Genomic DNA, 24,829 nt, shown 5'->3' with positions numbered 1-24,829 from the left:
ATCAATACACTGGAGTGCCTGGGTGGCTCAGTCGGGTGGGTGTCTGCCTTTGGCTCAGGTCATGATCCCAGGGTCCTGGGATCGAACCCCACATCAGGTTCCCTGCTCAGCGGGAGCCTGCTTCTCCCGCTCGTGCTGTCTCTCACTGTCTCTGTCACTATCTCTGTCTCTCTCTGTCTCTCAAATAAATAAAATCTTAAAAAAAAGGAAGAAAAATCAATATACTAAAACTTTGGGCTTTTGATCTGTAAATTGTAGTAATTGACTCATAGCACCAGCACGTTCTACGTTAAGTAGGTCTGTGGGGAAGTTGATTTTGTTCCTGGGCCATGAGTTACAGTAGGTTCATACAATCACCTTGAGTGGTAGTGTGTTGGGGTGGGGGAGCTGGGGGACCAGCCGGGATGGGCTCATGCTGTCCTGGGACTTAGCCTCTGAAATGGCTCGGGGCCAGACGTCAGAGAGGTTCTGGGTATTATTGGCAGGGCAGCAGCTGTCTACTGACAGCAGGTTACTTAAGAAGGCAACTTACACCAGATGGAATCCCTAAGCTCTAAAACCTAACAGACTCAAATATTAAAGAGGTTTAAATGAGCCTAGGTTGGAATTCCCAAAGGTGGTGATTGATTTATTATTAACCAGGGTGATGTACTAGGATAGTAGTCAGTACCATGCAAGTATCCATATGCACATCCCACTACTTGGGTGATTAGATTGCAGGGACTAATTCTGCTGCCCACTTGCTTCCCTAGGAATGGTGTGTCTTGAAACTTCAGTTACCATTCATCACCTCTTGCCCTCCAGGAGAGGCCTGGATGAGATAGATAATATAGCAGTATCCCCTTTGCAACCCCACTCCCACCTTCTCTTCCTTATGTGACACTGGAAGGACAGTTCTTGATCCTTCTGAGTCTGTTTTGCAGCACTACGTCCTACGCCTTCTGTCTTGTGTAATATCTTAGGAATAATGCATTAGTAATTTAATAAACACCTACAAAATGCTGGATATATTATCTCAAATACTTAAAATTCTGCAAAAGAGACATTATTGGCCTCATTTTATATAGCTGGGAAACTAAGGCTGAAAGTCACAGAGCTTGTAATTGGCAGAGCTTGCATTTGAACAAAATCTTGTCAATTTTTAAAGTCTGTGTTCTTTTGGAAAGTAATACGGACAATAATTAAAATATTTACTGAGCACTTATGTACCAGGTAGTAAGAAACTTCCAAGATGGTTATCTACTAAAGAAAAATTGAGAAAGGGGAAACTGAAGATCAGAAAATGGCCCAAGATTATTTAATAAGTAGTATGTTCAGAATTTGAACCCATTTGATCTGGTTGTAAAGGCTTTTGGCCGCTGGGCAATATCACCTACTGGGGTTTTGTGGGAGTTGTCCTCTAGAAGAGGGAAAACCAACGTAAAGAGCAAGTATGGTTAAGAGGCGTGGAAAGAGGGGCGCCTGGGTGGCACAGCGGTTAAGCGTCTGCCTTCGGCTCAGGGCGTGATCCCGGCGTTATGGGATCGAGCCCCACATCGGGCTCCTCCTCTATGAGCCTGCTTCTTCCTCTCCCACTCCCCCTGCTTGTGTTCCCTCTCTCGCTGGCTGTCTCTCTGTAGAATAAATAAATAAAATCTTAAAAAAAAAAAAAAAAAAGAGGCGTGGAAAGACAAAGTATTTGTAGGTTAACCAAAATCGGACTTTCTGTTTCTTTACTTTCTAGGCGTCAGCTCCTTCTGCTTCCACCAGCAAGTCTTCCAGTATGAATCCCACGGAAACCAAGGTATGAAGAAGGGTCTTCCCGGGTGTACTTGGGTGAATGCCTTGAAGTGATTGTTTTGTAAAGCAAAACAAATGTAAACTAACTGACAAAGGAGCTACGTGTCCTAACAAGCTTAAGCTACGGAAGGAAACATTTTCTTCCTAGTTTAGAGGGGTCTTTGGAAACCCACCTTTGCTTTTAATATTTGCCTCAAATATCCTCTGTACACTTATACATTGTTTCAGAATATCTAGAAAAGAGTAGTCATCTGGAGATTTTTTGGTCCTAGACGTGATGGAGTTTTTTAATGATAAGATGATCGAAGTGCCTTTCTGTGGCTCTAGTGAAGAAGATGAATTCTTAGCTTCTTATTAAAAGGTTTTATTATTCTGGCCATTTAAAATGAAATGTAAGAAAGAGAAAGTTGACACTAAGTTTACGCTAAGTGACAAGTGACACACAGATACTACTATTTGGGATACTTTCTTAAGTTTCTTTGTGAAATTTTAGTCCTGCAGGGCAACGTCTTATTGATAAACCTTTGAGCTTTATTTTAGATTTAGATAATTAGATTTATTCTAATTATTATTTCTTGGAATTTGAGAAGAAGAAATAAAAGAATGTTGTCTAGTGTCGTGGCCACGTAGAGTCAACCTCGTTCAGAAGAGTTACCGGAAGCTGCCCCAGCCCTCCCCCTTCCTTACCACGTCTCAAGCTGTTTATTGGGACTATTCTGGGGTCCCGAATTAAAGCAGGGATATTATTGAGATGCTCTCAACTAATTTTTATGAGACAGTATGCTTGGGTGTTTTTAAGAGCTAACCAGACTCTGTTAATAAGTTGCCCTTGTTTAAAATCGCTGACATGATTTACTTTCTGTCTTCCATATTTCTCTGCATGTCTCGGTAGGATCCTATGCCATATTTAGTATTAGCCCTGTAATTTCATGCTGTTGAGAGATCCTATGGTCTCATGTTGAACTGTTTTTAAAGGGCATTGCAAATATCTTGAAATGTACCGTTCAAATCTCTTATAAATGTCATCTAGCATTCATCTTGTTTGAAAAGTTTTTAATCTAAAATTATTTAGTATTTTACATGAATTTTTTGTTTTCAGAATATGCATGACCTGATCCTTAATTCGTCTGTTAGTTGTCACTACTTACTTAGGCCAAGTTTAATCTTAAAATATTTTTAAAAATCTGACCTCATTCTTAATGGTAAGTCTATAGGAGAAGCATCAGCCAAAAACAAATTATCATTGAACTCAGAGTCCATGAAGAGTACAGGAAGGAGAGCCACAAATCTAGGATTTCCTCTTTATTATTGTGGTTCTCATTTGACCCATTGCCTGACTCTAATCCTTTGCCCCTGACTCTGCTCCAGGAGTGATGCTTATGTCAGTGTGTCCTGTTTTCGGAGCAAGTGTCTGCAAACCCTTCAGCTATTACTCAGCATTAATTGTGAAAACTCCTGGCAGTCCTACAGAACCTGAGGGGGGAGAAGAGAGAGAAGAAGGTGGGAGAAAAGAGGGAGGGACAAAACTAAGTGTCTTGATGATGAAATATCACCGATGGCTGCCTCAGGACCACTCTTGGTGTCAGCTGTCTTTTTTGGGTAGATTTCAGTTACACTGTTCTCATTAATTAGATTCATGTGCTTCTGATGTATGGGTCATAGCATTTATACTAGCCTTCTCTTGAAGATTTTTGTGAACTTGAGCATATTTCTTCAAATATTTTGAGCTTTTAGAGAAAATATATTAGTTCAAGATAATACCTATACCAAATCCTTGTCTTGTTCTAAATCTTTCAAATAAAAGCCTACCTACTTCAAAAGGGGGGTGATATGTCTAGATCTGAGTTCTACCTCTCTTGCCCCTGGCACTGGTGGTCACATAAGCACTGCTGTGCTTAAGATGGAAAGTCAGATCATTTCTCCTAGGGTGTGACCACTGCAAGACTGCATAGCAGGAACCATGCAGCCAGACGGCCTGCTGTGCAATCTCCTTTCCTGCCAGCCGTGGTGTTTGGAAACTCCTCTTTGCTTTGGTTTCCTTATTTGTACAGTTTGGATAATAGTACCTATTTCACAAGGCTGTGTAAGAAAACAAACACTATACGGTATTAGATAGAGCCTGTCCCCCAGCAGGCACCCCGTAGGAGCTGGCCAGTACTGGAGAGACAGTGCAGTGCAGCGCGGTGATTACACACACAGAATCCCGGCTCCACCCTGGGTGTCCTTGGGAAATTACGTAACTTCTGTGTGCCTCATTTTCTCATCCATGAAGTGGGGATGATGGTGACGATGATACCTGTCTCATAGAATTCTTGTGAGGACTCAGTGAGTTGGCACCTATGAAGTTTAGAACAGTCCCTGATACTAAGAGGTAATCGATAAGCATTGGTTATTATTGTCATTGCTGTTACGTTAAGCCCCACCACCTTCAGCAAAAATAAATTTAGGTAATGTGTTAGCGAGTACTAATAAAAATATGCCATTATAAGCTGCTTGCATGTGTGAGCGTGAATTCTTAATTGATTTACAGAGTTCTTCCATGTAAAATCTTGATTACCAAATTACAGAGTAGAAGCTATTAATAGATCCAAACCACTACAGTACCAGCTGGCTTATTTTCCTTCTTCATCATTTAATAAATTGAATTTGCATAAACTCAAAAAAGCATAGTAGCGGATACAGAAACTAACAAATATCCAGTTTGAAAGGATCCAAAATTTAAAATTTCTTTGAAAAGATTTCTGTGGTTATGAACTTTGTTTTCTTCCCTAAACAATACATGTGTTGGTGTAACAAGGGTGCATTATGGGAGGAGCGTATGTATTTCCATGGCTGAAGCACATGACATGATGAATTAAGAGGATGTTTGGTGTTGGCTTTTTTAGATAATAGAATAAAAAATAGGAGTTTATGTTAATACCTGCAAATAGATAAAAGGGGAAAGAAATGGTGGGAAGTATTAAGCCTAATTTTTAATCTTTTACTTTGAAAATTTTAAAAATGTTTAATCTGGTTTTCATTATCTTGCCTGTACCGAGAATTCATGTATGTACTTAAGGAATTGTATTTTTTGATACAGATGACCTTGGGTTGGGTAAAACTGTGTAAAGTACTCCAGTAGAGGGCGTAAGTCACAACCAGCTGCTTCTTTTTTTTTCCCCCCCTGGGATAGAGAGCAAGTACAAGCCAGGGACGGGCATTAGGCTGCATGGTCACTGCAGAGCCTGGTGCAGGGCTGGATCCCAGGATCCTAAGATCATGACCTGAGCTGAAATCAAGAGTTGGAAGCTTAACTGACCGAGCCACCCGGGGACCCCACAACCAGCTCTTCTGAAGTATTCCTAGAAATTTAGATTATATTGTACAATAAAAATCTATACACTAGTCACAGAATTATAATACCATGTTGACAAAATTTCAGAAAACTTTTGACAACACTTGTGACGGTTGATGTGTTCATAACCAAATGTTAGAAATAAAGGTGGAAACAAATGGCCCGAGCAGCCTGGACACCGTGGAGGTGACGGAAAGGGGTCAGAAGTTACTAATGGCAATCTTGCAGATTCTTACCATTGAAAAAAAGTAAATCCAAACTGGAATATTTGCTGGAGCCTTTAGAATTTTGGTGTCTGCAGCTTCTTGGAGTTTCATACCGATGCATGGAGTAGGTGCGGTCCCTGAGTAGAAGTGGACTTGATAGAAACATTTAGCCCTATGATATGTGTTACCTATTTAATTGTCAGATAAAATAAAATCACACTTGGGGCTGTGCTCTTGTATTAGGCTATTCTTATCAGCAAACAGACGGAACGACAGCATTCTCCTAACAAGAAAAGACCCAAAAAACAGGTGATGTGGTTCATCGTACTAGGGGACGTTTCTGTTTGCTAATGGCCACTTCAGCTGCTCAGCACACACTAATAAGGACGATTTCAGATCTTCAGTAACCCTCTCACCCATCACAGACTTTCTGGTAGGCCTTCGTGACCCATCACTGATAGTCTGGCACTAAAACTAAATGTCACTGCTTTTGCAGCTCTTGGCTCTGTCACCATCCCACTGTTGCACATTGGCAGACATTTCACTCAGAGCTATGTTGTTGCCTTTGAAGGAGAAGGATTTGTATTTTATTTTGGTTATATATTAGCTACAGTGTTCATAGTAATATTTACATATCTTTGATACACATTAAGGTATAAACTGCTCTCTAAAGGTAAGAGCAGAATATCCGAGTGCTTAAGTGTTTATCTAAGAGTCAAAATTCCAAGGAAAGTATAGTAAACTGAACTCATAAAGTTTGTATTTACATCAAAGTCATCACCTTTGAGCTTTCTTGGTTGAAAATCTATGTTAAACTTTGTAAAGTATGTCTATTTTTCCTTTCTTCCTTAATTCCTTTCCTCACTCCTTTCTGTATTTTTCTGTGTTTAGCCTGCAAAAACAGAGCCTGAAAAGAAGTCACAGTCAACTAAGGTTAGTGATTAAAGTCAACTAGTGAGTTGTTTGGATTCTTAGTAGTAATAACGAATACCCAGTTTCCTCTATTGGTGCTGCTGAATGGGAAAAGGAATTTTTGTCAGCTAATTTAATTAAGTTTGGATTACCTTTTTAAACATGACCATAGAGAGCATAAGTGAAGAATTATAATAAATGCATATATTGTTAAAATGAATGTATTTTATACATGAGAACAGTATGTTTCAGAAGGCATTTTCTTCAGATCTAGATTTTTGTTATAGGTGAAGCAACTGTTAAAAAACAGCAGGGACAGAGGAGAAAGGACAAAGGGTAATGAGCATCCAAGTCCTTTAAAGATGGGACATCAAGAGTAAATGTGTCTTTTGAACGCAGCACCTAGATGACAGACAGTTGAGTCTTTCCTAAGAGGCCCGTAGGTTTATCTTACCAGTCTTATCTCAGTTTGTGGAACTGGTTATCAGTTTCTCAGGAGACAGCTCTGACTTTCCCTTGGGAATGGCTTTCCTGACTCATGGCTGTCTAGCCTGACAGCCAGTCTGTATCCATGTGGAGATGGACCCCAGGGTGTCTGCAGGCAGGGCAAATATTTCCCCTTCATAAGATGCTACACATTATTTCTTTTAAGCAAACATGCTTAAGCAAATACTCAGATAAGAGCACAAGGTTTCCTGTGGGAATGCACAGAGATGTACTTTAAATGGAGGCAAAGGTGAAGTTATCTGGGTAGAAGGTAAGGCTTATCTGATTTTATGTAGGACCTCTGGGTTGCCTATCCCCTCAGGATGATAATTCCATAGTAGAGGAGGAATTCACCAGCGAGCTGGAAATTGTCCACTAGTCCATATTTAAATGTTTTGACTATTTATACAATCTGAAGAGAATTGGGTTTCTGGTGTTCCCTCCTTCTCTAGTTGTAATACAGAAAAGACTAGGTAAGTCATTAAATTACAGTGTTCATCTCCTGTGAAGGGAGAATTTTAAAAGAACTAGAGTGGGATTCCCTATCAACAGACTCAGAGGTCACAGTGCTCACTCATGTGACAGCTCTGTGATTAGACCCGCAGTTACCAAATGATCTGTATGAATTGTAAAACATCGAGTAAGTTAGAGAGACATACCTAGTTGAAAAATCTTTCTAAATGAAATACTAAGTTTTTCATTACTCTTATCGTTGTCATTACCAGTCTGTTGGGAGGGTAACCATTGACGGGTAGCACATGTGTATTTCTCTAAGTGAGCCTTTCCCAAGAGAGGCAGAAGGGGTCTAATTGGAATTTTTGTTCTTGAGCCTATTTGGAAATGGTAAAAGAAAGAACTCCAATGTAATTGAGATTTCCTCTTTTGAAATTGACAGCCTTCTGCGGTTCATGAGAAAAAAACCCAAGAAGTAAAGCCAAAGGAACACAAAGAGGTAAATGATCATCATTAGGACTTGATAATCGCTGAAGCCTTTTGCGTGTGTGAGGGACAGAATTCTGAATTGTCCTGTGTGTGTTTTCTGGCTATAATGGCGCCACCATGTGGCAATAGCAGGATTTGCAGCTTACTAATGGAAGGAAGAATATATATTTCAAATTTTGTACCTAAAGTAATCACATTTATGTCACGTGAATTGAGATTAGTACAATTCAAAACTACATAGAACACAACTGTGAGGAACACTTGGCATCACACAGAAAAGCATTGGTATTTGCCATCTTGTTAACAGTGTGGTGGGTGTGTGTGTGTGTGTTTCAGCCAAAAAGCCTACCCAAGCACGCATCAGATGCAGAAAGCAAGCATGTTCATAAAGAAAAAAAAGCGTCCAGATCAAGTGAGCAGCCGACATCAGAGAAATCATCAAAACCAAAGGTAAATACGTCACATTGATAAGAAAGCGCTACCATCCAGTCCCTTATCTACATGGTCACGTGTCGTCGACTCTGTGGAACTATGCTGAACGTACTCTGTATTGCAATGATTTGCTGCTATCATTTTGCTGGTTTTGCAAATAGCCTTGTGGAAACTCGGCCCTATGAAAAACTCAAGAAGTATATCAGGTGGGTTGCGGGGACGTTCAGTCCAGCCTCTACTGCCCAGCAGTGCCCGGTCGTGACTGCAAGGCAGCAGGCTCTGGTGTGTCATAGACTGGAAGCTTGGGATAGAGCTTGCCTCCCGGACCCCTCTCGTCAGGGCTGTGGGAGCACACATGCTCTTCACATGGAAGTCTGAAAGAGGCGTTGAGAATTTTGTTGTAGGAGAGATGAATTTATAGAACCAAAAATCAGAAATAGATTCCATATTTGCACAGCTAATGGAGGTCAACTATTAGAAGCACACACGTTTATGAGAAGAACTCTTCTACCGAGAGCTCTTGGAAGACATCAAGTAGGCCTGCTTAACAATGGATTCGACAAAAGAGGTTACACATTCGTGTAATGCAGCCATCATGTGTTTTGTTCAAATCTATTTTGTTTGGCTTATAGTATTATTAAAATTATTTTTAATGAGCTGCCAACAAAGTCATGATGTTTCACGTAAAATCCGTATTTCTGGCTTCTCCTGAAAAATCAGGTTCTATGGCAACAATTAACTAGTGCTTTATACCTGGTATGTGCACTCCAGTTTATCGCCGTCCCCGCCCGGCCCATTCGAGTCTCTGTGAGCTCTGGTGCCCAGTGTTCTAGCACATGCGGTAAGAGCTAGTGACCCTTCCTCTGCAGGATGTCCGTGACGGTGAACTGGTTCAGTAGTGATATTTGCAATGCGTGATCTTAAAAATAGTCATTCAAAGATACTTAGTTCTGTTCATCTTTTTTCTCCACCTCTAGACTAAATCACAGGATGCAGTTTCTGCCGGCGGGGAGGGGGTTGTTGCTGGTGTAGCCGCGGCACCTGCCACACCAGCTAAACAGGTGAGAGCACACAGTGTATGTGGGCCTCGCCACCTGTTGGCCGTGAGAAATGCATGCTCGCCGAAGGCCCCTTCCAGCCTGGGCTTTATGTTTGCTTCTCAGGGACCATTCAGGGTCGTGGTGCTGCCACCTCAAATAACCCGTATTTGGGAAAACCGAGCACTGTTCTTACGTGAAATTTAGTGAAGAAGAGCACCCATCTAAAGGGTATAGAATGAGCAGGATAGCAAAACTGATGTAAGAATTCATATATTCGATAAATATTTATTGAGCACCTGCCATGTGTAAGGCATGGTATCAGTACCAAGTAAATTAAAATGATTTGACTCAGATCCTGCTTTCAAGATTCATAGCTTTGAAACAAAGCAAATAAAATTGCTGTATTTGAACAAGCACCTCTCTCAGCTTTCACCATGGGCAGCATCTGTCTTGATATGAGTAAGTCCCCAACAGTCCTGACATCTCCATGAGTTGATAGGGGAAGTTTTGGAAGGAGCTGTTCCAGGCCTCTCAGGAGAGAGGTTGTGTGTCCCCCTGACTAATGATGGGCGAGTCTTCCCGAGATCGTTTGAGGAGCTCCGTCAGATACCAGCCTGGAAATGGAAGATGAGAAGCAGGTTACCGTTTGTACTCATAGCAACGCAGAGTCAGTAATCCATTTAGAGGTCATGTCTCCCTAGAAATGCTATCTATCCCTCTGGAAGCCACAAGTAAGTAATTGCAGCAACAATAAGAAGATGGAAATGAAACTTTTTAAAAAAGTTGCGTATATTTATCTGTTTTCCTGCATTTCAAAATGGAAAAGGTATCCCCCTGCAGGCTAGATGGTGAGGAAAGTCATAGGTATAAAAGTACGACACCTCTCCTTGAAACATCAGTTTTTCTCAGATCTTGAAAAGGAAGAGGCACATTAGTTTGTGTCCAAACTAATGCAGATATTCTATGGAGTGATAACAAAACTTACATGAACGTTTAAATGAAAATACTCAAATTAAAAAAAAATGTGTTTTCTTCCAGCAGATACTTGTATATGACCTTGAGACTTGCACCCCTGTCCCCACTCTGAGATACACATTACTGTGTGGTGTTGATAACGGTACTTAGATGAAATGGTTTGAAAAATGGATAGATTTAAGACAGACGATTAGATTTGCTGGAAAAGACTTAAAAATGTAATCAATCTGAAATTTTGTGCTAGGTATAAAGTAGCCGGGGAAAACGTGAAAGCTGAACAGTAAAATAAGAGTCTTATGTGGAAATCTAGTGTGCTTTGACTTGCACTTGAACTTGGGGCAAAGCATTTCACTTTCGTTTGCCTCTGATTTGTTTCCCATAAAAATGGGATTGATCTTCCCTTTGGGGAGGGAGGGGTATGTACCATGTTCATAGCATTGTGGTGTGACCGCAGGACACCCTAGCTGCAGGCTAGCCCCTCCAGGTATGGGAAGAAGACTGAATCCCCGGGACTGCATTCCAAGGCAGATTAAGACAGGCCCCTACAAGGAGTTGTTGGGTTGAGGAACCGAGGGATTCTGTCAGTTTGCAGGAATCCACGGGACTCTGAGTAGATGCAGTTTCAGCTGGGCATGAAGGATGACTAGGATTGCAGGCTTGCAGATGCATCAGAGTGGAAAAGCGTAAGATGTGTCCTGGGTACAAAGTGCATTCCACCATGGGTGGGGCACCGGGGAGGTGAGAGGTGGGACTGTAAGACCAGAAAGACAGGTCCAGGCACAGCTGTGGGGAATGCTGAGAGGAGTTTACAGGGGTGGTAGCTCTTCGGTGTTGAAGGTTAGAGAGCAGACCAGTGATGCGAGTGCACCCAGCTGCAGGACTGGGCGCCTGCGGTGTGTGGATGAAATGGGAACAGAGATTGGAAGGCTGGTCAAGGACCACTGCCCTAGAGCTGATGAGTCCTAATTTAGCGTAACTTAGATCTGGGATGGAATGAGATAGTGGGGAGGAATGCAGGAGGCATTGCAGAGGTAAAATCTTCAGATTTAGAAGATGATCACCTGTTGTGGACAATGGTAATGGCAACTCTGAGATAACCGGGGGCTTCAGAGTCTGAATGAACTAGGGTAGGTAACCCTAAGGTGAGGCAAGGGGGACGCTGTCAGGTTCCTGCAAGTGCAGGGCCAGTTCTGATGATGAGAGTGAGCGCCTCCCTAAATTGTGGGCTGGTCCCTGGTTACCACTGACCGGTGGACAGAGTCAGAAGGGCACTGGTCGAGCACGAAAAGTGGTCTGAGTTTGGATAGCCTGAATTGGAATGTTAGAGAGAGATGTGTAGCGAGGCACTTGGAATGAATGTTGTTTTGAACTACTGGAGAATGGAGAGTGAGCAGAAGAGGAGGAGAAGGAAGGAGGGGAGAACAAATACGAGTGACTATCTGCATAGGGTTGTGGTTGAAGCCGGAAAGTGGATTCGGCTGTCCAGACTCGGGCTCTCACCCTACCGACCCCCACGGTGTTTGTTCATAATAATGTATTATATTATGTTAGTCACCATACAGTACATCCCTAGTTTTTGATGTAAAGTTCCATGATTCATTACTTGCGTATAACAGCCAGTGCACCACGCAATACGTGCCCTCCTTAGTACCCATCACCGGCCTGTCCCAGTCGTCACTTATTCAGCACTTAATCCTACGATAAGTACCTAGGTAGTGCTTAGCACGTGCCAAACACTGGCTTTCACACTTCAGTGAGGAGCTTCTGCACCTCACAAGGCCTGAGGGAGGTGCAGTCCCTGTCACACCAGACAATCCCGAGCTGCAGGAGAGGTGACCTGCCAGAGACTCAACGTGGGAGCTGGCGTGCTCTGCAGCCTGCGTTCCACAGACCTCCACATGCGACAGTTTCCCGTTGTCTTCAGCCTGACCCCTTCACGCGTCTAGTTCCTGCCGGTCCCTGCGAGCATTCGGCCCTGGCCCCAGAGAATGATTTCTGCCCCCAGCGCAGGGCAGAAACGTGGGCTGTGTGTAGGGCTGGGGGCAAAGCGGAAGAGGCGGCAGAGACCGGGCGGCACAAATGCCAGAGGAGGACCGGGATGATCTTGGCCGTGGCTGCTGCGAGAGAGGAGTTGGGAGAGGGGTGCTTACTGAGGTCACACTTGAGAGACGATTCTGTCTGCGGGAAGCAGGGTAATCACAGATCGGAGGGTTATTGGCAGCCTTTGAAAGAGCAGCTGAAACAGTGCTGGGAAGGAAATTCATTGTAGGGAGATTAAGAAAGAAGTGGATGACGACATGCTAACGCCGGGAGTCTGGAGGTCTTATTGTGGGCATGGAAAGAGCCACAGGGAGAAGTGGCCACTTAGAGAAAAATAGTCCGGAGTGCTGCAGACTGACGGTGGGCCCTGGGAGAGGCAACCAAGAACCGTGAGGAAAGAGACAGCAGTACTGGGTTCAAGCCCTGGTCTTTATTGTGTGGCCTGGGAAAAATTATTTAACCTCTGAGTCTTGCTGTCCACATCACTAAATGGAAGTCAATGTTACTGACGCTGTCCTGATGGAGGATAGAATGCATACAACATGTGTTATCTGGCACAGAGCAGGTCTCAGTATATGATCGATGCTATTAATTTAATGAGCTCATTTTTAAATATATAATATCATTGAATTTTATTGTATTATTTAATAATTCAATTTGAATGTGTTAAGTTCTTGAATAAAGACATGTAAGAAGGAGTTTTTATTTCTTTCTAAAACCCCACCAGAAAAAAGAAAAGAAATCATTAACGTCGGCTGTACCAGTTGCATCGAAACCAGATCGACCATCTGGAAAGGTACGAAGGAAGACAGCAGTGCATTTCTCCATGACATTCTTGTGTATTCATAGTCTCTGCAGTTATTCTTGATCTGATTTTGTTCAAGGGCAAACCGTGCGGCGGAGGATTAATTTAAAGACCTTTTTAATGAATTATTGCTATAAGCTAGAAGTGTGATTTTTTTTTTTTTCCGGGTTTGTTTGTAACATTTTATATTCTAACCCTCTGTTCTGAAAACTTATTACTTCCCATGAAGTTTACTTTCCAGTTTCTCTCTTGGAAATATAACTTCTTTAACCAGAAGTGTCCCTAAAGAAGATGAGGCACTTCTTTATTCTGAAATTTCCAGATGAATCATTCTAAACCTAAGAGGTCCCAAAATGTATGACATGATGAGGGAGTTCCTAAAATTGTAGTGGGAATATGGTAGTTGAAAGGAAAAAAAAAATTACATAACCATTTTTAATATGAGTTAACTAAAGTAAATAAAGGGTCTTTCCCAGAATTCTTGTTTTCCCTTTTAAATGCAGCCTACTCTCCACACTGAATCATTTTTAACCTGAGAGATAGGATGGAGGCGCTCGTTCATTCATTATACTGATTAAAGCCCATATCGACAGAATAAATTGTCACTTCTCGTAAGCTTAACATCCCTTTCAGGTAATTTGCTTTGTAAATATCTTCGGGCAAGTGAGTGAAGAAAAAATCACAAATGAATGAAAGAACACAGGCAATCCATTTTTGAAATACTCGATTTGGAAGAGGTGCTATATGGAGATTTTGTTGGAGTTCTTTGTTAATATGTAACTCTGGAAAACTGATAAGCAATAAATACCAAGCATTTCTCCTATTGCCTACAGTAACATCATTTTTCTTTGTGTTTTGTTCTTTTTTCTTTTTTAATTGTCATTACATTGGGCTGGCAGCTTTAACAAACCATCCATTAGTTCATGTAGTTAATGCCATTAGACTTACTGAAGTTGTGATTTTTTTTGGGGGGGGGTGAGGGGCAGAGGGAGAGGGAGAGAGAGAATTTTAAACAGGCTTCCCACCCAGGGTGGAGGCTTTCACAGGGCTTGATCCCACAACCCTGAGATCAAACCCTGAGCCAAAATTAAGTCGGACACCCAACCAACTGAGCCACCCAGGCGCCCCTGAAGTTGTGATTCTTACTTGAACATGGCTGTCCTTCCAACCTAGAATGTGTACCCTGGGACCTTATGTAAAAAAAGTCTATTAGAGACCAGATTTTAACTATCTTGATGTTCAAAGAACTTTTGATGTTTGATGTTTTTCTGTACAGAATGTTTTTGTTCTTGTTTCTGTTTTTTTAGTTAAAAAATCAGAAGTGAGGGGCGCCTGGGTGGCACAGCGGTTAAGCGTCTGCCTTCGGCTCAGGGCGTGATCCCGGCGTTCTGGGATCGAGCCCCACATCGGGCTCCTCCGCTGTGAGCCTGCTTCTTCCTCTCCCACTCCCCTGCTTTTGTTCCCTCTCTCACTGGCTGTCTCTATCTCTGTCGAATAAATAAATAAAATCTTTAAAAAAATAAATCAGAAGTGAAATCTGTATTACAAATAGCATTTAAATACCTGCTCTCTTTCTTTTCTAGTCAGACATGGATGCTGCTTTGGATGACTTAGTAGACACTCTAGGAGGACCGGAAGAAACCGAAGATGATAACACAGTGTATACTGGACCTGAAGTTTCAGTATGTGATTTTGATATCTGTAAAGATTCATAATTAATGGGTAGGAAAGCAAATAAGTTCATGGTCACGAGACACCAAAGAATATCTAATGTTCTGTCAAATGGGAGAGAAGCAAGAAGGTGTCTCTGTCAATAAGAGCAGCTAAAAATTAGTGTTGGGAATAAATGGTTTGTCCTATTGTAGCTATACTATTACATTGGTTCAGCAAACGTTTGTTGATTGTCCATGTTGTGACTGGCGCTGGGATACACGTCATCAGGTCACCAAGATTTTTCTGTCCTTAAGATTTAAGTTTACTGGACTTGAACTTCTTTTGATCTTCAGATACTCCCCATCCTGTGACTTGAACTTGTTTTGACTTCTAGAAATTTACCACCCTCACCTCATCCCCATGCCTAACTCCTAAGAAGCAAAACGATGACATGTTCCTTGATACTAAAAAGATTAAAAAGACATGCCATAGACTGGAGGAAAATACGTGTAACAGACATGACAAAGGATTTGCTTCTAGAATTTATGAAGAATTTTTAAACGAAAAAGACAACCCAGTAGAAAAAACAGGAGAAAACTTGTTTGGCTAATAAATAAAATTCCCTAGTAAGTGGAGAAATGATACTACGATATGGAGAGAACGTTGCACACTCATCAGATTGGCACGAGCGTAGAAATCTGGCGACTCCTGTAGGGCTCGTGGCTATTGAAGATGTGCTTACCTTCAGCTGCTAGTCCACCTCGAGAGAGGTTCCCTGGAGGGAGCCTCGCCCACGTGTACCACGAGTTACAAGAACAGATGGAACATTTGGAAAGGATTTTGGTCAACAGCAGACAAGATAACATAACGGAACACTCTATAGTGGTTAAAATGCATTATTCATGTATCAACACGAAACATTACAAACACATAATTTTGAATAAAAATACAGAATGATAGCTAGAATATGATACCATTTGTATAACATTTGAAAGTCTGCAAAGTAGCGCTCAGTAGCAGCACATATGCTAAAATTGGAACGATACAGAGAAGATTGGCATGGCCCCTCTGCAAGGACGACACGTCAATTTGTAAAGCATTCTATATTTTTTCAATTAAAAAAAAATATGCAAAGTCATGCTGTGTATTGTCTGTGGATACCTACAGAGGGAATAATTGTTTTAAAATGTGCTCAGTTTTAAGTCCATAGATATAATAAAGTTCTGGTTTGTGACTGTCCCTGGCTAACAAGGAAGATGAATGAGATTGTGGAGGGTTAAACAGGATACATTATCTGATCCGCTTTTTCTTAGAAATTACACCTGAAAGACTTGGGTATTAGGTTATAGAGAAATTTATTATTAACTGTACTTTTGTATGTATTGGAAATAAACAATGAAAAACATTTTAAAATAAAATGTATTTTAATATAAGACTCAAATTTAATATAGTGGTTTGAATATTTTCTAGCATTACATATGGGTTAAGCTAATTAACTGAAGTGTTGTATAAACTTAGAATTTCAGTGTTGTGTAAAGCGTTGGCTTTTTAATGGTTTACATTTCATTTTAGTAGCTCCATAAATTACTAATGGGAACAGTACTTTGGTTGCCGAATGTGCATGTAACGTTCTTAGCTAATTAATTATATAATATCCCTGTGTGTGGTTTTTCTTCCAGGATCCGATGACTTCTACCTACATAGAGGAATTAGGTAAAAGAGAAGTCACACTTCCTCCAAAATACAGGGAACTTTTGGCAGTAAGTTAAATAATCATTTACTTTACTGTTTGCTTTTTGGAACATAATCTTTATCCCATCAATATATTCACATTTTTTTAAGTTTAGGAAATATAACGTGGCATGTGAAATTGTTACCGTGACTCCCAGGGTATCTGTTCGCTAAGGCTGCCATAACTCAGTCCACAGAGTGGGTGGCTTCAGCACAGAAATACAGTGTCTTACAGCCCTGAGACTAGAAGACTGGAACGGGTGTGGGCAGCGTGGGTGTGAGGGACGGACTGAGGCCTCCCTCCTTGGTTGGTATATGGCCATCTTCCCTCTGGGTCCACGGTTCCCCACTTCTATAAGGACAGCAGTCATATGGGATTAGTGCCCATCTTCATGTCCTCATTCAACCTTAATTACCTCTCTAAAGGCCCAGTCTCCAAATACAGTCACATGCTGGAGTACTAGGGGTTTAGGACTTCAACAATATGACTTGTGGGAAGACATAATTCAACCCACAACACTCACGGAGCAGTACATTTTTGCCAGTTGTAAAAATTAATTTTGGGCTCTCAACCTGATCAAATTAATGTTTGTTTCAGAAAAAAGAAGGTATCCCAGAGCCGCCTCCAGATTCTTCGGTGAGTTTATATAAATGTCTTCTAAGATCCAAGTTAACCTTTTTTTTTTTAAAAATCTTTAGTTGTGGGGGGGTGCCTGGGTGGCTCAGTCAGCTAAGTGTCTGACTCTTGGTTTTGGCTCAAGTTATGATCTCCAGGTGATGAGATCGAGCCCCACATCAGGCTCTGTGCTCAGCAGGCAGTCTGCTTGAGATTCTCTCTCCCTCTGCCCCTCCCCTCACTTGAGTTCGCTCTCCCTCTCTCTCAAATAAATAAATCTTAAAAAATCTTTAGTTGGGGGATAGGGCATCAATTTTCTATATTGTGTCTATGGCTCATCTCTAAATCAGATGAAATTTTCATCTGTTCTGAGGAAGGGGTGGACATGGGGGTTAAGTGCTCATGGGTTCCTACGTAGTTTTTTTTTTGAGGGGAAGAAGAATGGAGCCAAGATAGTTGTAGGGTGAGATAAATGTTAATAAAAATAGAATGAGAACATCCTAACATGGAATCCATTTAAAAGGGGGAAACAGAGAAATAGTTATGAGTGAGCAGCCATTCCCTTCCAAACACAGGCGTCCGTCTGAGTTAGTCGGTAACGTACTTCGTTTGGTGGTAAAGGAATGTCAAGTCTTCTTCATTTGCTGCGTCTGTATTGTGATCCTTAACTTGAATGACTCTCATGTGTTCCCCATCGTGGTGCCTGTTCCTCTAGAAACCCATGGGGCCCAATGATGCCATTGATGCTTTGTCATCTGACTTCACCTGCAGTTCTCCTACCCCTGGTGGAAAGGAAACTAAGGAAGAGGTATTGTTTTCAAAATAATTAGGGGGGAGAATTGGGGGGGAGCTTGTTAGAAACCATATCACACTTTAAAACTTCTTAGTTCTGGTTATTACGGTGACCCTTCTTTCATCTCTAAGTCTAATCATTTGTGCTTTGCCTTTCAGAAAGCCACAGAAGAGGTTTTAAAAGCTCAGCCAGCCACCGTAATCAAAAGTGCTGCTTCACCCCAAGAGAAAAAAAGAAAAGTGGAAGAGGTATAAATAATAATTTCTTGGAAAATAACCACAGTCCATCTGACAGCAGTTGCTTTCCTGAGCCTGATCTGGCTGATTCAGGATAATCCCAATAGAGGTTATTCATGACGAGAAGCGTCTTTTTCCCTTCCGGTCTGTGTGGACTAGTGAACCCAATGAGGGTTCTATTGATTATCTCCAGGCAGGCCTTCTGTGTTTCTACAAATGCTGTTCATGATTTCAGCACAGATTTCTTGGTTGTGAAACGAGTCTCTCACCATTAAAAAACACAGACAAGACACCAAAAAAATTACACTCTCAGAACATAAATCTCCCCTGTGATTTTTTTAATGGAGTTGGACCTGTGAGTCGCTAGTGGGATGTTGTCCTAGCTGCTGCTCTTCACTACTCTGAACCACGGTCACTTAATTGTCACAAAGCTTGCAAGGTGGTCCTGCAGCTCCAGGCTGGATGGGGGAACGGGCTCCCATCTGCAGACAGAGCAGGTCCTGCCGGGGAGCAGTGTCTGTTGGGTCCGCTCTGCCTCTCCCTTCCTGGAGGGGACAGTTTATTTTTATCTGGCGGGCTCAGGGCAGCAGTGAGAGCACCACACCCTGAGAGTGGGAGTTCCCACAGCCCTCAGCCACCATGCCTTCAGAGAAGGCTGCGGGGCCACCCCCGGTTTCCCAGCTTCCTGGGCTTAGCTAGTTTGCTAAGGGACAGGGTTGTCAGAAATTATTTTTAGAGACATCTTTTTTTAAAAAAAAAAAAAGAACACTAGAAAAGTGAAAGCTTACTTCTTGTAGCATTTCTCTTGATTAGAGTATTTTATAATAATATTATTATAGTTATAGCCTGATAAATAAGGCTGAAGGGTGCCGCTGAGGGTACACACCGTGTGAGACACTGGAGAAGTGTCTCAGCCCCAGTTTCTCTCCCCGGTAACTTCTTTTCTCTTTCTCTTTTTTGCTAGGTTTCAGATAAAATTGCCTTCCGACAGTCCTTCCCTAACCCGGGGCTCCTGTATTTGAAATTGGGATTTCACAAAGTAGTGGATAGATTGTTCAGGCTGAGGAGATGTTCTCTTTTTTTAACGCACAGAATTTTTCCTTTTTAGCAGGACGCAATGAGCGACCAAGCGCTGGAGGCTCTTTCAGCGTCGCTGGGCAGCCGGAAGCCCGAACCTGAGCTCGACCTCAGCTCCATTACGGAAGTCGACGAGGTACTGGCCTTGGAGTTCATACACAAAGCTTGTCCGTCTGCAGGTTCTGAAACTAAGTGCAGTATGCGTGTTCAGAATTCTCACACTTTTCTTTATCGGAGTTTAAAAACAAGCTCCTCTTCATTCTGCCTTACTTTCAGAGCCTGGTTAACTCAGATCTTCATTCCTGGGTAGTTAGCACCCAAGAAGGGAAGTTGAGAGTTTGTCTTACAAACCGCCTAGAATTTTAATTTTTAAAGCGAATGCTGATCTCTTGCCAGTGCTTCAGTGACACCCGATGAGACAACGTGGAGGCAGTGGCTTGGTGAGGAATAGGTTTGTCTGCTCTTGTGGGCATGGGAATTTATATTTTCAGAAGGGTGCCAGGTGCTTCTCTTCATGAGGAAAGAGGGAGAATGCTGTAGATGGGATGGGGAGAGCCTTCTTTTTATAACTATGGAGGAAAATGGTGAAAATCTTGTCTCAAATTAGAATGAAATCAAGCAACAATTAAGTCTATAACTGGAGTTCCTGTGGGCCCAGAGTGTGATACTGGGGGGGATTTATCCCACCACACAGCATCTTAATGAGTCTTCTGAGCCAAAGCAAGTTTATATTTGGTGGAGAAGAGTTCTAACATTAAATTACGGTTTGTGAAGAATTTTTCAACTGAGTCATCTGGGATAAAAGAGGAGAGAAAAGAAAGGAGTTGCCTGTAGGCATTGCCCACAAGGCAGCGTAGCTGGGGGACATGGAAATACAGCCCGGGGACCCTCAGGAGCACCAGCCTATCAGCGCAGGGAGGGGAGCTGGCCCATGTCGCTGTCACAATGCTGTTGCCTCCGCTGTCACTTCCTGTTCTGAATCACTGAGGAAGGTGAGTCTCATGACTCCCGGCAACTCTCCCTGAGTCTGGGACTGTTCTGGTCCAAAATGGGCCAGTTTCTATCTTCAGCTTTCTTTGAGGGCTCACCGGGCGCAGTGTGGCACGACAAGCTTTGTGAAGGCGAACACAAGGGAGCGGGGGAAGCAGTCCTCGTCCTCCAGGACCAAGTAATGTATTGAGAAGAAAGGAAACTTTCATAAAGACACAATGCGAGACGCACGCTCCTTAGAGCCCCCACCGAGACCAGACGTCTCAGGGAGAGGGCGGTCCTGGCTGAACCCTGGTGGGGGGGCGGTCACACCAGGCGGAATTGTGCCTTTCTGCCCCCGGAGAGCTACAGGACAGGGAGCCCCTTGCACTTTTGCTTCAGGCTTTTTACAGATAATTGGTGTGATTTAGTAAGACAGTAATTAGGGTAGAAAGGTATAAACAGAAATCTCAAGACAGAGTCTTAGAGTGACCAAAATCAGATCTGTAGAAATAAAAAATATTACATAAAAATGATATCTTAAAAAACGAGGGTAAATCGTTTTGGGATGTGTATAAATGTATTAGATTTCCTCTGGAAAACCTCCACAGCAGTCAACTCCTAAAATTTTAACAGAAAGAACTGTTCTTTTTACTCTTTATACTAGTTTCCACTTTCTCTTCTGCTGTTTTCCACTAGTTTTCCTTTTTAATTATGTACAAAGTGTAAATAGTTCCTGGATCTTCCAGTCCTCTGGATTCTTAAGCTGAATTTTTAGTGCCTGGTGCTGAATGTGTTACCTTCTGGATAGTCGGATGTTTTGATAAGCCTCCTAAAGTTGAACATAGGAGTCCGGAGCCACTCCAGTACATTCCATACTAGAGGGGTCTCCGCGGAAAGACTGCGTCATGCTTCAGGGAAGACGTCCATGCCTACTTCTCATTCTTATATCATAATGTAAAATATTCTGTGATGATACCTGATTCATCTTCCCCACTTCTGTGTGTAGGACCTAGTCTGGTGCTTTCCAGTCAGTAGACATGCCTACAGTGCAGGCATTTAAAGAATATAAAGATCGAACAGGAATAGAAAGGCTCTCACTGTGTACGGGATCTTCATTGTTCACAAGCCTGGAGAAGACAGTCCTTCACAGGTGACCCTTGACTTTCATGAAGGCTGTTTTTTAGGTGGAAACCTCACCAAGCTCTTGAGTTGGGGAGTACCACCACGAAATAGGACTTCCTCCATGCGCTGCAGTAGAATATAATTAAAAATATTAAAAAAAACAAAACCCAAACCTTTCATCCCTTAATGAGAATTGTTAATTTATAGAACAATAAAACCATAATTCTAAAGCCTAGAAGAATGCTCGGCTCACTACAAGTGCTTAATATTTTTTAAATTAGTCAACTAATCATTCAATGGAGAACTACAATTTTAGGTCGAAGTGTAGATGGAGAGGTGGGTTGAGCTGGAATTTGCTAAGTGATATTCCTCTTTGTGCCCAGGAGCTCCTTGTTTTGTGATTTAAATCCTTGCCTCATATAGGTACCAGTTACTACATATCCCGGAACTTCCTATCAGTCACCATTAGTTTAAAATGCAAATGTTAATCCTAGAAGCCAGTAATCTATAGAAGTACAGTTTCATCTCTTAATGCAGTTGGTTTTTCATGGTCCAGTAATCCCGTAAAGTCCCAGTGTTATTGAAGGGAGTCCTTTTTTATTGCAGCATTATTTATAATACCCAAATTACGGAAGCAGCCCAAGTGTCCATCACTAGAGGAATGGACAGAGAAGATGAGTCATATATGTACAATGCAGTATTACTCAGCCATTAAAGAGAATGAAGTCTTGCCATTTGCAACAACACGGGTAGAGCCAGAGAGTATAAACCTTAGGGAAATAAGTCACTCAGAGAAAGACAAATACCCTATGATTTCTCTCATGTGGAATATAAGAAACAAAACAAGGAAGCAAACAAAAAGAGAAAGAGCGACAAACCAAGAAGCAGGTTCTTTACCTGTAGAGAACAAACTGATGGTTACCAGAGGGGGGATGGGTGGGGGATGGGAAGTAGGTGAGGGGTTAAGAGCACACGTATCACGATGAGCACCGAGTAGCGTCTGGAATTGTTGAATCACTGTATTGTACGCGTGAAACTACTGTAACCCTGTATGTTAATTACACTGGACTTAAAGAAATTTTTAAAAAGGGAGTCCTTTCAAAAGAGGCAAAATGAATTATCCATGGATCTACGATGATTTGTGATGAGATGCTTCTCCCATTTCTTAACTGTGGTTAAGGCTCACGAGAACTAGTTGTTGTCTCCCCCTCGGTAACCGCCTCGCTCAGTAAGACAGATGAAGGCTATTAAAGTAATGACAACTAACTTCCGTACTGTGCTTAACTGTCTCGAAGGATATTTTCTTTGCTTTTCCGTAGCGATCCTTACTAGATAAAAGTTATCAGTAGCCCCATGTTACAGCTGAAGAAAAACTGAGTGGCTTCCCAAGGTCAGAGAGCAGCCGAGAGCAGGGTAGGGACACCTCTCCGGGATTCCTGGGCGTGTGGTTTGTTTCTCCGTCACTTAACGCAGCCTTCCTCACAGCCAGCACTTCGCACGGTCTTGTGCTCTGCAGTCTACAAGGCACACAGACACGCTGGAATCGTTCGCTACCCCACTCATGAAGTACGTAAAGTGATACCCTCTTATCTGCATTCCCAAACTGTTCTGTGTTATATTTCCTGCTCCACTTTGATCAGGCAAAAGCCAAGGAGGAGAAACTGAAGAAATGTGGTGAAGATGAGGAAACCGTGCCATCAGAGTACAGATTAAAACCAGCCACGGTACGTCGTTAGCCGCGGTGCCTACCAGAATACCCTCCTCTTGCCTTCACATCATGTTTTGTTGGGTCTGTCCCCGTGATGCTTAGGGACATATCTGTCCCAGTTCATACACTAATGGAAAACCCTGAACCCTTTCTTTTCTGCTTTCTAAAGTTAGTTAAGGGATCATTTCCTAAGGGGTAACCATGTGGTCATTAAAATTTCCACTAATTTACACGTTACCGCTTTTAATGTTGCATGACATAGGTCCTTAACCTTAAAGCACAAGGGACAATTTGGGAATAATTTTTTTCTGTAACTGCTGTGTGGGTAAAAGCAGCATAGATCTTCTAAGGGGTAGACATACATATATGACTACTGACCAGTTATCCTCAGTTAAGGTGGTTTTATTGTTGTTGGTTTTGGGTTAAGGTGAGGGTGGTGGACAAACTCCTGTAGTTATATTTGTAATTTATCTTTGAAAAAATACATACAAGTACATGATGGAAAAATGTTTTAGTTCTCATACGTGCTTATATATGGGAAGTTTCTCAGTTGTAGAAATATTCTGGGTTATGAAACCTCATCTCCAGAAATGAAAACAGAATTGTAGGAATGAGATCTACCTCTTCACCCTGCGTTGGAGAACAGAGACTATTTTTTTTTTTTTAATAGTTCAGTTCTTTATTCTGATCCTTGGTAAGAAAAAAAAGAACCCTGAAAAATTTTTCACTCAAATATAAGAAATTCACTCAAAAACAAATCACTCAAATTAAAGAAGAAAAAAACCCCACAATCTCTCCTCTCCTTTCCTTCCCTAAAACACACTTAATGGACCATGAAAGCAAAATATTCTGTTTCAGTTTCAGCGAATTTTCTATTTTATTTTCAGGATAAAGATGGAAAACCACTATTGCCAGAGCATGAAGAAAAAGCCAAGGTTAGGAAACGATTCTTCTGGTAATTAAAGAATAAAAGAACTGTAAAGTATAAGTTGAGATAATTTTGACAGGATTTCACTGTGGACACTTGAATGCCCACCTAGTATTGAAGAAAGGGGAACTTGTGATAGCGACTCTTGGCTCATATGCCTGATTCCTTTTCACATATTTTAATGATAATTCCCTCATGAGTGATCATTAGAGTGTTATGGGTTTCTGGGTGACATTCCTGAGGAGCTGATGTCAAGAGGGCCCCAGATAGTTCACACTTCAGAGTTTGGTTGGCATCGTGACATCAGTTCCTCTAATGATTCTACACTGCCTTTCCTTAAGTTGGGCTCAAGCCGTATCGTTGCCTGTTAGGATATAATAAGCAGCAACAATTATTGGTCACTGGTTATGTGCCTGACACTGCACCGGATGCCTACCAGGTGTTACGTTGTTGGGGCCTCACTGAGCAAAGAGGGCGCTCTTATCATTCTCATTTTACATGTGAGGAAACAGAGCCAGAGAGGTTATGTGACTAGCCCAAGGTTACACAGCTAGAGAAGAGCAAAGCCAGGACCCTAAACTCAGGCTGTCCAACACAGAGGCACAGCTTCTAGAATCACATGCAGTTCTGTTCTACATACTGGTATTAGTCAAAATTTCCACATGCTCTAAGTGAATTTCATCTGAAGAGCTAGGGACAGGAGAACCTTCCTGCCCAAATCCCACATAGTCTTAGGAAAGGAATATCTGATCTGTGTTTCCTGAGCTATTTAGAAGGAAGTCATTAGGAAATAGTAAAAAAAAAAAAAAAAAAAAAAAAAAAAAAATCCCAATCACCTAAGAAAGACACTTATACAGATCTTCATTGGAAAGAATAGGCAGTTTTATGTGAACAAAATCCTTCGGAAATTGAAGGATCAGGAAAACTTCTGACTAAATGAACCATGAACGTTTCTGTGGTACTCAGGCATCCAGTATTCCTCAGTTGTTGCATGACATTTATCTTAGATTCGTAAATTAAAAAATATCCCCAATATACATTT

At 41.9% G+C, this 24,829-nt stretch overlaps 1 protein-coding gene and 1 non-coding gene across 11 annotated transcripts in view; both read left to right on the top strand.

Moving 5' to 3' along the window:
- The window catches only part of CAST (calpastatin), a 106,467-nt gene that overhangs the window by 54,923 nt on the left and 26,715 nt on the right, over nt 1–24,829 (top strand). For 4 of the 10 annotated variants that reach the window (XM_045808358.2, XM_045808356.2, XM_045808360.2 and 1 more), the window contains 15 exons: nt 1,724–1,783; nt 5,563–5,628; nt 6,211–6,252; nt 7,613–7,669; nt 7,996–8,109; nt 9,069–9,152; nt 12,874–12,942; nt 14,535–14,633; nt 16,284–16,364; nt 16,934–16,972; nt 17,667–17,759; nt 17,903–17,992; nt 19,089–19,193; nt 22,792–22,875; nt 23,747–23,794. In XM_045808358.2, the coding sequence (XP_045664314.1) occupies nt 1,724–1,783; nt 5,563–5,628; nt 6,211–6,252; nt 7,613–7,669; nt 7,996–8,109; nt 9,069–9,152; nt 12,874–12,942; nt 14,535–14,633; nt 16,284–16,364; nt 16,934–16,972; nt 17,667–17,759; nt 17,903–17,992; nt 19,089–19,193; nt 22,792–22,875; nt 23,747–23,794 (1,131 nt within the window). The remainder of the gene's footprint in view (nt 1–1,723; nt 1,784–5,562; nt 5,629–6,210; nt 6,253–7,612; nt 7,670–7,995; nt 8,110–9,068; nt 9,153–12,873; nt 12,943–14,534; nt 14,634–16,283; nt 16,365–16,933; nt 16,973–17,666; nt 17,760–17,902; nt 17,993–19,088; nt 19,194–22,791; nt 22,876–23,746; nt 23,795–24,829) is intronic. The other 6 variants (XM_045808359.2, XM_045808357.2, XM_045808363.2 and 3 more) reach the window with 3 other exon arrangements.
- LOC123799327 (U6 spliceosomal RNA) lies at nt 15,611–15,715 on the top strand. Its single transcript, XR_006781589.1, has one exon. It is a non-coding gene; the product is annotated as a U6 spliceosomal RNA (small nuclear RNA).

Source organism: Ursus americanus, chromosome 5, assembly GCF_024610735.1.
Source record: "Ursus americanus isolate L20-20 chromosome 5, mUrsAme1.1.p, whole genome shotgun sequence".
Lineage (NCBI taxonomy): Eukaryota > Metazoa > Chordata > Mammalia > Carnivora > Ursidae > Ursus > Ursus americanus.
This window is presented reverse-complemented; position numbering and strand designations above follow the sequence as displayed.